At 45.3% G+C, this 13,153-nt stretch overlaps 1 protein-coding gene across 2 annotated transcripts in view; it reads right to left on the bottom strand.

Annotated features, from left to right (window-relative positions):
• Window positions 1-392: 392 nt before the first annotated feature.
• The window catches only part of srgap3 (SLIT-ROBO Rho GTPase activating protein 3), a 289,258-nt gene continuing 276,497 nt past the window's right edge, over window positions 393-13,153 (bottom strand). For both annotated transcript variants that reach the window (XM_063067831.1, XM_063067830.1), the window contains exon 22: window positions 393-9,777. In XM_063067831.1, the coding sequence (XP_062923901.1) occupies window positions 9,358-9,777 (420 nt within the window). In that variant the 3' untranslated portion in view covers window positions 393-9,357. The remainder of the gene's footprint in view (window positions 9,778-13,153) is intronic.

Genomic DNA, 13,153 nt, shown 5'->3' on the forward strand with positions numbered 1-13,153 from the left:
TGAATCTGTGGTATTCATTGCCATGGACAACTGTGGATGCCAAGTCATTGGGTATATTTAAAGTGGAGGCTGATAGGTTCCTGATTAGTAAGGGCATCAACGGTTACAGGGAGAAGGCAGGAGAATGGGGTTGAAAGGGATAATAAATCTGCCATGATGGAATGATGGAGCAGATTCAACAGGCCGAATGGCCTAATTTGGCTCCTATGTCTTATGGTTTAAGATCTTTGGAAACAAAGTACTGGAAAATGGAGAGCGTTTGCAAGAACAGAAGGACACTGCCTTGGGGAGGAATGCGACGATGAGGTACTGTTGTATATTTGCAGTGCTGGCTGAAAGAGAATCTTGTATGTTCCTCTACCCCACCCCCCCCCCCACAGCGTCCCCCGTATTATTCTGATCCTCTCATTTTGAAGGTACAAAGCTCCTCGTTCTGATGGTGTGATAGCTTGGAATGGCTGAGAGATGTGATGTGCAGGCCAGCAAGCTGCCAAAGGAAGCCTCGAGTCAGCATATGGACCGAGAGAACCCACTCTCCGCGTGCTGGAGCAGTGCAGCGAAGGAACAGAATCCCCCTCACCTTCGCCCTTCGACTTTTGACATGTCAACACTGTCAATGAGCACTGCCAGCTTCGGAAAGGAGAAAGACTAGAGAGGAATGAGTGAGCACGTCTTCACACAGCAGAGAACAAGAAAGACAGCAAGACATTTTTTATATATATTATATATATACTGTATGTACATATACATGTATAGCACATAATATGAACAAACATTGTGGGGATAAAAGTGAGCATCCAGTCACTGTACCAAAATAAAATGTCATACTCCAAAGGATACTTTAAAAAAATAATTAGAAACCAAATGAGTTTTATTAAACACAGAGAGTGAGATTATTGTTAACCCCCACGTACATGGAGGAAAATTAGTCCATGAAGTTACTATATTATTTACTGTTTCAGATATCAAATTAAACATCTCCATTGTAATGAAACATCAAAGCTACTTAGCTAAGTGCAAACTCTTGGTGAGTGGATTAGGCTAATTCTATTTCATCTCAACTTGAAGCAAGAATCATCAGTATGCTTGACAGAATTTGCAGCATATCTTTGAGTGGTTTGAAGATCTTGTACCAGATCACAACAAGCAAGAGGAGCTCAATGGCAACCGCCGTGCGGGAAGGAACGCTTGTCTTGTTGACTATGATCCATTGCTGGTTCCCAATCCCTTTCATTGCCCTTGCCCATTCAGACATGTGATAAGCGATATAGTAAAATTGTGGTTATGTCATTGGCCGATAAAGGAAGCAGTCTGGGGTAATGATCCAGTTGATAATCCCATCATCATAGCTTAATTATTGGATTAATTTCTATTTTTCAATTGCTTTTCAATAAGGTTACTATAAATTTGCTGAAAAACCATTGACAGGGAAAGAAATCGTATGTCCTTAATCTTCCTGTCTTACATGACACCAGTAGCCCGAGGACTGGAAACTTGAAGCTTGTCTTGAAGTTGGTGGACTGACTGTATGTGTGTGTGTGGGTGGGTGGGAGGGGAGGTGGGGGAAAGGGGCTTGTTTTGCTGTTTGTTATATTCTGTTTTTCTTTAATTGTGTTTTGTGTTGTTCTGCCAAACTATGTTGACGCCAGAATTTGTGGTGGTACTCGTGGGCTGTCCCCAGCATCTCCTTAGGTGTTATTAACACAAAGGATGCATTTCACTGTGTGTTAATAAATAAATCTGAATCTGTTAGATCAGTCTAACAACTTAGGTGCCTTAAGGACCAGCAAGGTCAAGGGCAGCTTCTATCCTGCTGTTATTAGTCTCTTGAACCAACCTCTCATGCACTAAAGGTGAACTTTAGGTTTCAAATCTACTTTGTTGTGACCCAAGCAGTTCATTTGTCTATCTGCACTTTAATTTCTCTGTAACTGCAACAAAATATTGTTTTCACTACCTCAATGTTATATAAGACATGGCACACAAACAAAAACCTTTCTGAGCATGTGACTGTAATAAACCAATAGCATCTGCTGTACCCCCCACCACCATCACAGGCAGCTGAGCATGTGACAAAGACATGTGAAAATGAATTAAAAATACTCGAGTCAGCCACTCTACGCCCCATAGCACCACATCTACCATAATTATATATTTCGATGGAAGCAGGCTCCTCAGTTTGCAAAAGTAATGATCTGACTGGAGCAATTGGGTTCATTCAGAGTAGAACACATCAGATACTGACCACAGAGTAATTGGAAATGGAGAGATGGGTGCAGGAGACCAGGAGACCATGAGAACGTAAAGAGTGAAGGGACTATTCAGCTCATTGAGGCCTACCATCTTATACTCTCACCCCAAGTGTGACCAATCCCTCACACTCACCATTCATCCATGATCCATCCCTCCAGTTACATATTCTTCTCTCCACTTCAGGATCTTCCCTTCACTGAAGGTCTTATCACTCTTCCAAAGATGAAAATCTCTTCAGTACCTCACTCTTACACTGATTCCATCCCCCTCATTCCCTATACTTCAATCTGTGTTGACGTTGGGAGAAATCCTGCCAATTCCCCCACCCTTCTCCTGAGTCCCGCCCCTCTGGTTCTCATTCTTTCATTGATTCTCATCCCTCCTTCCCTCTGAAAGGAGGGAAGGAAAACTAAAGGAGCCTGCAGCTCTGAAGCTGCATCTAGTAGATGCCCAACAGTTCCCTTAGAACGAACACACCCGAACACGAGCGCCAACCTCTATCAAGTCTCAATAAACAAATACATTCCAGTATTTATTTTAAAGTTTACGTTTTTTAAAGTAAATTGATGATCCCAAATTCAAACTGAGTCCTTGGATTATCTTAACCATAATTATTTTAATTCTCAGTGGAATCACTCCTGTTAACTTTCTGTGTAGATTTTAACTGGCTTGTATTTAATATACTGAACCTTTCAAAATTAGTTTAATACTATCTGAGTCTCCTGGGATTCTCAAAAAAATACTAAAACTAAGGATGTAATTGCACTGGAGGGGGAGATTTACTAGGATGGAATGTTTCTCTGATAAGGAGACATTAAATAGGACAGGCCTGTCTTCCTTAGAGACTGACAGGAACTTGATGTAGATGTACAAAATTATGAGAGGAATGACAGTGTAGGTGGTAGGAAACATTTCTCCATTTAAAAAAATGTCAAATACTGTAGGACATAGGTTTAAGGTAACGAGTCAGGAAATTTAGAGGGGATCTGAGGAAAAATTGTTTCATTTACAGGGTGGTTGGTATCTGGAACACGCCATGTGGTGGAGGTAGGTACTCTCACAATATTCTTGATGTATGTGGACAAATACTTGCCAATGTACAGTAGACTACAGACCAAATAATGGTAAATGGGATTGGTATAGGTAGGTGATTGATGGTCAGAACAGACAGAATGGGCCAAAAGGCCTGTTTCAGTGCTGTGTGACTCCTTGACTCCATGTCTCCATCGCAAGAGAGTTCCTTGTGCCTATGCTGACTTTGGGAAAAAGCCGACTAGTCTGATCTGTCCCCACATCCCTGCACCGTGTTCCTCTTCACCCAGTTCAGCAAAGCAACCGCATTCACTGCCCTCTCCCACACCTGGTTCCAGATCAGGCCAACCGTTTGAACATTTCTATGTTCACCTCTCCCTTTGGCAATCATGTTAAACCTGTACCCTCCTGCTACCGGTTTCCCAAAGACAGAATCTGATCTTTCTAATCTCTATAGCAACGTCAAGTGGGCCCCAGCGGAAAGTGCAGTGCAGTCATCTCTGAAACAGAAGGTTGCTGGCTCAAGTTCCATTTTGGGGCCATAACCTTCCACAGTTTGTCAACTGGTCCTCCTGCCCTACACTGCACATGAAGACCCCTTTTCACTGGGAAACAGAATGTAGGGAAGGTAAGGAAACCAAGAAGAAAAATTAATAAACTAACAGCTGTCTGTTCCAAAGCACACGGGAACGTATCCCTTAGGCTCACTCTGAGAGGTCTGGTGGTTTGTTTGAACACTGTGCTTGCAATACATAGAGTTTTGAATATACGTTTTTACATTTCAAGTCCATCAACAAGTCCCGAGCGGTACTGGAACATCATCATGTGTGGGAAATATGTTAGTGACAGGGAGGGGCTTTCCTTTGCTAGAGGCTGTTTTCCGTTTTAAAGCCCATTATAGACACGAGTCGGTTCGGTTTGTGCTCCCCTGCAGGTACTTTCTCCAGCTCTGCACGGGCTGTCAGGCTGCTCGCATTGACCATCGCCAGCTCCCAGGACAGGCGCTTGAAAACTTTGCCACTTTTATAGGACAACCGTATCAGTGCAGGCAGGTGGAGCACAGATCCAATGTGGGGCTCATGGCACACAGACAAACGGTGGGTCTCTGACCCTGTCCTCAGAGCAGCTTCATGTTGCAACAGTGTGTCTCTTACACTCACACACATGCACACACACTCTCACAGTACACTGTCTTGGTAACTGCAACACAGTGTATATTTTTCCTTTTGTACCCCTTTGATGTCGTTGTGTATGGAACAATCTGTCTCGGTGGAACACAGACAAAAGATTTTCACTGCACCTCAGTACATGTGACACTAGCAAACTGGTTACCAAACACTCGGAAACACACTCATACTTCCACCCGTACATGCCCACATACACACAATTGTGCAGACATTGAACAGACTCTCTTTTATAACCACCAGGCTCTCCCATTGCAGGAAACATTTTGCTGGAGGAAATCAGCTGTTCCTCCAGCAGACTGATTGTTGTTCCAGATTCCTGCATCTGCAGTCTACCGTGTTCCTAGAAAAGCAGAGATTTATTGAGCACCACTCCAGGCAGGTTAGGTTTTCCATAATTCTTCATACTGACAATAGTCATTGCTCTCAGCCATCAGTATCTCACACTGGACAACCTCTACATTCCCATGGATGACTATAGCACAAGGCAGCCTATCTTACTGCTTGTTGGGCAGATCCCTGTTTGTACCAGGCCAGACTGGGCCTGCCCTGTTCCTCGCTTTCCCAGGTTAATAAACCCGCAGAACACAAGGCTGAGTTGGGCCTGTAGCCTTGCAGGGTCAGGCCCGGGTTCCTTCTGTACAGGCCAGCAAGGTCATTGATTTATGGAAAAAAACAACATGCCAAGTTTCAGATTATGAAATGAGGTGTGGGGGGTCATCCCGGAGCAACACAAGAGCAGGAGGTTCACAAGGACGATCCCAGAAATGAAAGGTCTAACGTGTTAGGAGAGTCTGATACCTCTGAGCCTGGATTTGATAAAATGCTGTTTATTGAATTGGAAAGGGTGCAGAACAGATTCCCATGGTTCAACGTATGAGGGATATTTGATATCTCTGGGCCTGGATTTGATGGAGTTCGGGAGAATGAGGGGGGGAAACTCATTGAAACTTGTCGAATACTGAGAGGCCTGAATAGAATGTATGTGGAGAGGATGTTTCCATTAGTAGGAGGTTTTGGGAACTGAGGGTGCAGTCTCAGAATAAGGGGGTGTCATTTAAAACTGAGATGAGAAGGAATTTCTTCAGCAGATGGTTTATCTGCAGAATTAATTGCCACAGAGAGCAGTGGAGGACGTCATTAGCTGTATCTAAGGCAGGGATTGATAGGTTCTTGAGGGGTTTAAGTGGGGAGAATAAAATGGAATTAGTGTATTTAACTGTAAATAGATGGTTAGCCTGGAGTTGGTGAGTTGAAGGACGTGTTCCCATGGTATATGACACTATAAGAGAGCAAGTTGAACAAGCTGTACTATGATACCATATCAGCAAAGGAAGCCTGTGAACATCAGTCAACTGCAAGCAGTGATTTATTGGATGCAACTTGTAGAGTGTGTGCCAGTTGCGAGAGTGAGTGATAGTGACGTGTTATAGCACTTCCTTCCACAGCCTCGGTCACAGACGTTACCAAGTCATTATAGCCACTTCTCCCACTGTGACCTGAGCAACAGCCCAGATACTCCACCAAAGTCAATGATGATGGGGTAGAAATTTCTCACATCTGGCTTGTAAACCAGGGTAAACAAGCTGAGAGAATGACTGGGGGAAGTCGAGGGAACACACACGAGTCCTCATCGAGGGATCAGAAGTGGAAAGGGTGTCAACATCTCTGAGGATCTATCCTGGGCCCAAAATACTGATGCAACCAAAAAGAAGGCACAGCAGCAGCTATATTTCATTAGGAGTTTGAGAAGATGTGGTATGTCACTTGCAAGTTTCTACAGATGTACTGTGGAGAGCGTTCTAACTGGTTGTTTCACTGCCTGGTTTGGACGGGTCACTGCACAGGATCAGAAAATGCTATAGAAGGTTATAAACTCAGCCAGCTCCATCACGGGCACTAGACTTCCCAGCATCGAGGACACCTTCAAAAGACAATACCTCAAAAAAGCAGCATCCATCATTAGGATCTCCATCCCCTCTTATTGTTGACACCCGGGAGGAGGTACAGGAGCCTACAGACACACAGTCAGTGTTTCAAGAACAGCTTCTTCCCCTCTGCCATCAAATTTCTGACTGGTCAATGAGCCATGAACACTACCTCACTAGTATTTTTCTCTTTTTGTACTATCTATTTAATTTAATTTTGAATGTATACTTCTTATTGTAAGTTTTTAATATTACATATTGCAGTGTACTGGTGCAAAACAACATACTCCAGTGATATTAAACCTGATTCTGATCACAACCCTGGTCACTCATATCACTTGGGCAACACATACAAAATGCTGGAGGGACTCATTAAGCCAGACAGCTTCTATGCAGAGGAATAATCAGTCAACATTTTGGGCCGAGACCCTTCATCAGGACTGGAAAGGAAGGAGGAAGAAGCTAGATAAGAACATTGGGGGGGGGGGGGAACAAGTACAGGTTGGCAGGTGATAGAGGAAGGGGGAAGGTAGGTGGGTGGAACAGTGAGAAGCTGGGAGGTGATAGGGGGAAGATGTAAACGGCTGAAGAAGGAGGAATCGGGTTACAAGCTACATACAGAATATGAGGTGTTGCTCCTCCAACCTTAGGGCAGCCTCATCGTGACCACCTGATGAAGAAGGCATTTGGCACGGTTGTCTTCGCTGGTGAGGCCACTGAGTACAAGAGTTGGGACATCATGTTACAACTGTACAAGACGCTGGTGAGGCCACCCTTGGAGCATTTTGTGCTACTCTGGGTATCCAGCTACAGAAAGAATGTCATTAAATTGGAAAGGGTGCAGAACAGATTCCCAAGGGTTTTGCTGGATTTGGAGAGCTTGAGCTATAAAACAAGACTGCAGTTGTTTTCCTTGGAGGGTAAGAGGTTGGGTTGCGTTATTGAGGTTTATTAAATCATGAGGGGCATAGATACAGTGGATAGTCATAATCTTTTTCCCCAGGGTAGGGAAGTCTGAAGCCAGAGGGAATAGATTTAATGTGAGAGGGGGAAAAAATTATAGGGAACATGACTGACAGCTTTTTCCACACAGAGGGTGGTGAGTATAGGGAGTAAGCTGCTAGAGAAAGTAGAGGACATGGATGAAGTTACAACTTTTAAAAGACATTTTGACAGATGCATAAATAGGAAAGTTTAGAGGGATTTGGGCCAATCACTGGAAGCGGAATTAGCTTAGACAGGTATGGATGATTTGGGCTGAAGGGCCTGTATCTGTGCTGTATAACTCTATGACTCTCGGCTGGCTTGCTGGTCTGTAAATGAATTTTCCTAACCAGGCTTGGGCAGCGGTGTCAACATGTGCCGAGTAACCCGAGCCCGGCAGCTGCCAACCCAGGTACCATCTTTGTCCCTGAGTTTACAGAATAATATAGAGGTGGTGGGGTAGGGGAATTATTATCCCAGTCGATATCTCTCACTCCACTGTTCCCTCAGCATCGCACAGTCTGGCACCAGTAACTTGCTCTCTAGGCTCGTGTGTGAGGGGTGGAAGTAAACCACGTTGGTGAGTGCTTGCCTGTCTGTTCCCAGCAAGTCAATGTCTTGGAGAGAGAGGAAGGGGCAAGGTAACACGTCAGCCAGCTTACCTTGAGAAGCCCCAGCCTGAATCAAGCTGAGGGGGCTGAGGGGGCTCCTGCCTTATACAAGGATGATAATTAAATGCCATGCAAAGACCACCTGCCCTATTCTATGGCCAAAGATACAAGCTCAATGGACTCCCATTTACACAGTTTGTAATGCTGTCTACAATAACTGAAGGGGCACACGGACAAAACGAACATCCTCTGAATTGTTCACCTTTCAGGAGTCTTTCCAAAGTCTGACATCTACAACGACTGATGTTAATCTCGCAGTGACATCAATCCTCGAAAAACACGAGCCAGCTATACCGTCCCCCGCACACGCGTGCACACACACACGCACACAGAGACACACGCGCGTATACACACACACAGACACACACACACACACACACACACACACGCCTCACACACCCTAGTGTAAACTAAAGGAACCTTAACGATCATGTGCAGTTGTCCAAGGAGATGATGAAATATCACATTAAATATCACACAGTCCCTTTGCCTGTTTCTGTGACACTATGTACATCGAAAACATTTTCTTACAAAAGGAATACTACATAGATTAAATGCTTCACAAAAAGTAGGATAAGTTAATCTACATATTTTAGACACACACTCTTTGCCTAACTTCCATATTATTGTTACGTTATGCTGCATTAAGTACAACTGTAATATTAATTAGTTAATCATTAAACTCATAATACTGTGCTACAATATGTATACGTCAATTCCCCCTTCCCCCACTTGCTCAGAACAAGCAGGAGGAGTGAAGCTCTTGCCTCTGCCATCTATTTACAGTGTTGATACTGGGCACCAGAGTAGTTGGCTTAACCAAAAACATTGTGAGGGAGGAGTGGATGTGGAGATGTTCCAGTTGCCATGAGTGGAGGGAACTCCCAGATGTTCTCAGTCAGAGCTGAGATGAAATGTGTCTTGTTGCTCCTCCTTAGCGGCCTCCTCCCAAACCGTCTTTCCTCCTTCACTCCCACGGAGTGCGGCCCCTGAATCTGCTTGTATTGCTTGGATTGGCAGCTCTCCTGAGCCTGCTCAGGACGTGCAGATTAAGGGCCGTTCATCCTCGGTGTCGTTGAAGTGGAGGCGGTTTTGCGGATGTGCAGGGAGATTGGGCCGACATTAATCTCCTGCTCTTGGCAAACCGGTTTCACCAGGGAAACGGCATCAACTACCCGTTTACCTCAGTCTCGTTAATCAAAAGGACGGGAACAGAAGCCAAAGCCTGGATGGAAGGCTCCCTTCTCTCTGTTCAGGCGGTGCTTCATACTGGGAATGAGACCCACGCTCCCGAGGCCGGACGGGTCACATAGTGCCGGACTTGTCACCCCCGCTGTTGGGGAAGACCTTCTCGGTAGGAGTCACGGCTGGGCTTCCGACTCCCGAGCTGCTGCCGCTGCTGCTGGAGCGGTGCTGGACCACGGGGCGCACGGGCCTCATGGGGGGGGGCCGCAGCTGCGAGCCCGCCAGGCGGGCGGACAGGGCCGGCTTGAAGGTGGTCATCATCTCGCTGGAGGAGCTGGAGCTGCGGCGCATGGCGGCGTCGGGGTCGCGGATGACGATGGTGTGCAGCGGGCTGGCCGGCTCAGAGTTCACCGCCCCGCTCGGCGGGTTCTTCATCTGCTCCAGCGTGTCCAAAACCACGTCGGGCGCTTGCTTGGCCGTGTTCTGCCTCTCCAGCTCCCGCAGCTCATTCAGGGCAGTGCTCATAGTCTTCTCTATATCCTGAGCAGAAAGGAAAATCAAAATCACTGTGCAGAAACGGCCACGTGAACCATTAGCATATCTTCTGGGAATGTCCCGTTATCAGAGTCTGTTGGAGTGGGATACACAATGCCCTACAAGACACTTTAAATGTAAAATACCCTTACCAAGTAAGACCATATATTTTGGGTATATACATCAAGAATGGTTTAAAACAGATAAATATTTAGTGAATATACTGCTGATGGCTGGTAAAAAGACCCTTACCAGGAAATGGTTATCACAGGACAGCCCAGCTTTAAATGTATGGATGGAAATTACAATGGACATTTACAAAATGGAGAAGATAACAGCTTCTGTTAATCATAAGTTGGGACAAGTTTGTTCATACTGGGAAAAATGTTTCAACTACATAACACCCCATAGGCCTGATTTTATTCTCACAAGTCAATGAATATGTTGTTAAAAAAAAGATCACTCCCTACTTTGTACATAGTTTTTTTCTTTTGATTGTTCTTTCTTTCCTCTCCTTTCTATACCTCAGATAAATATTATGTGGAAATTTGTGAGAAATATGACTATATGATATATATGTACAGTATCTGAAATACATCTTATGGAAATGTTTGTTTGATGATGAACTTCAATAAAAAATAAATTACAAAAAAAAAAGAAACGGCCACATGCCTACTCTGTCAATTCGCTCTCCCTCCCCTGCTACCTGTCTATGAGGATGCGATGAGCGAGCTCGGGCTTGTTTCTCTGGGAGAATGAGAGGTGACTTAGTTGAAGTGTACGAGATGATAACAGGCAGAGATCAAATGGATAGCCAGAGAGTTTTTCCCCAAAGTGAAAATGGCTAATACAAGAGGACATAATTTTAAGGTGACTGGAGGAAAATATAGGGGGGATGTCAGAGTTAAGTTTTTTTTTACACGGAGAATGCCAGGGAGGTGGTAGAAGGAGATATATTAGGGGCATTTAAGAAACTCTTAGACAGACACATGGATGATAGAGAAAGAGAGGGCTATATAGGAGGGGAAGGCTCGATTGATCTTAGGTCAGAAGGTTGGCACAACAGCGTCAGCTGAAGAGCCTGCACTGTGCTGTGATGTTCTATGTTCTGTTTGGAACCAATTCCTGGGACCCTGAGCAATGCACAAAGCACTGGAGGAAGTCAGCAAGTCAGGCAGCATCTGTGGGGAGAATGGAGAGTCGATGTTTCAGATCCAGATCCGTCACCTGGGACTCCAAAACAAGAGGGCATACACCATAAGACATAGGAACATCGAGTCGGCTCTGCAAATCAGTCATGGCTGATTTATTTTCCCTCCAACTCCGTTGTCCTGCCTCAAACAAGAGAAAATATGCAGATGCTAGAAATCTAAACAGCACACACAAAATGCTGGAGGAACTCAGCAGGCCAGGCAGCATCTATGGAAAAGAGTACAGTTGACATTTCGGGCTAAGACCCTTCATCAGGACTGGAGAATAAAAGGCGAGGAGCCAGAGTTAGAAGGTGGAGGGAGGGAGGGAAGAAACACGAGGTGATGGGTGAAACCGGGAGGTTGGAGGAGGGGAGCAGTAAAGAGCTGGGAAGTTGATTGGTGAAAGAGATAGAGGGCTGGAGAAGGGGGAATCTAATAGGAGACCTTAGAAGGCCATGGAAGAAAGAAAAGGGGAGGAGCACCAGATGGAGGCGATGGGTGGATAAGGAGATAAGGTGAGAAAAGGAAATGGGAATGGGAGTGGTGAAGGAGGTACTGGGGGCATGACCAGAAGTTTGAGAAATCAATGTTCATGCCATCAGTTTGGATGCTACTCAAACGGAATATAGGGTGTTGTTCTTCCAGTCTGAGTGTGGCCGCATCAACAGTAGAGGAGGCCATGGATGGACATATCGGAATGGGAATGGGAAGTGGAATTAAAATGGGTGGCCACTGGGAGATCCTGCTTTTTCTGGTGAACGGCATGTAGGTGCTCAGCAAAGCAGTCTCTCAATCTAAATTGGTTCTCACCAATATATAGGAGGCCACACCAGGAGCACTGGATACAGTAGATGACCCCAACAGACTCACAGGTGAAGTGTCCTGAATGGTTTATGGGGGAAGAGGTGTAAGGGCAGGTGTAGCACTTGTTCCACTTGCAAAGCTAAGTGCCAGGAGGGAGATCAGTCGGGAGGGACGAATGGACAAGGGAGTTGTGTAGGGAGTGATCCCTGCGGAAAGCAGAGAGTCGGGTAAGGGATGTGATTAGTGGTGGGATCCTTTCAACATTCGATTGTACCCAAGGTGCAGCCTCCACAGCCACCTGTGACAAAGAATTCTACACATTCACCACCCTCCGGCTAAAGAAATTCCTCTTCAGGTTTAGAGTGGGAGAGCAAAGATGTAAAGGGGGCTGATGCTACCTGTCCTTTTGAGTTCCACCAGCAGATTGTGTGTCGCTCCAGATTCCAGCATCAGCACTCTCTTTTGCCTACAGAATAAATCTCTGTGAGCAGTTTTCAAGGAGGTGATGAAGGTGATCGAATTGGGTACAGCAATGGACTTCGTCGAAATGGATTTTGGTAAGGCATTCGACAAGGTCCTTCATGGTAGGCTCACCCAAAAGAGTAAGATGCATGGACACCATGGTGACTTGGCCATTTGAATTCAGAATTGGCTTGGCCTGAGAAGACAGAGGGTTGAGGTCAATAGGTCATTTTGGCTGGAGGTCTGTGAATAATCGTGTTCTGCAGGAATCCATACTGGGACCTCTGCTGTTTGTGATATTCTGCATATAAATGACTTGAATGAAAACATGGATGGGTGGATTAATAAATTTGCTGATGACACAAAGATTGGTGGTTGGTGAATCGTGTAGAAACTTGCTGAGGGATACAGTGGGATGTAATCAGTTGTAGGTGTGGGTGGAGAATGAGAGATGGAGCTTAATCCCGGCACATATGATGTGTTGCACTTTGGGAAGTGATAATATACGGAGAGATTCTGAGGTACAAGTCCATAGTTCTCTGAAAGACGCTTGCTTACCTAGTCAAGGCATCTAGTCTGTGCCAAGCCGTTATTCTGCCTAGTCCCATCGATCCGTGACTGGACCATATCTGTCTATGCTTCACCCATCCATGTACTTAACAAAAATGTTGACATCGAACCCACATCCACCACTTCTGCTGGCGGCTCGCTCCATGCTCTCACCACCCTCTGAGTGAAGAAACTCCCCCTCAGGTTCCCTTAAATATTTCACCTTTCACCCCAACCTATGACTTGTAGTTCCAGTTTCACCCAACCTCAGTGGAAAAAGCCTGCTTGCATTTACCCTATCCATACCCCTCATAGTTTTGTATATCTCTATCAAATCTCCCTTCATTTTTCTATGCCCCAAGGAATAGTCCCAA

The sequence above is a fragment of the Mobula hypostoma genome, chromosome 15 (assembly GCF_963921235.1).
Source record: "Mobula hypostoma chromosome 15, sMobHyp1.1, whole genome shotgun sequence".
In the NCBI taxonomy this organism is placed as follows: Eukaryota; Metazoa; Chordata; class Chondrichthyes; order Myliobatiformes; family Myliobatidae; genus Mobula; species Mobula hypostoma.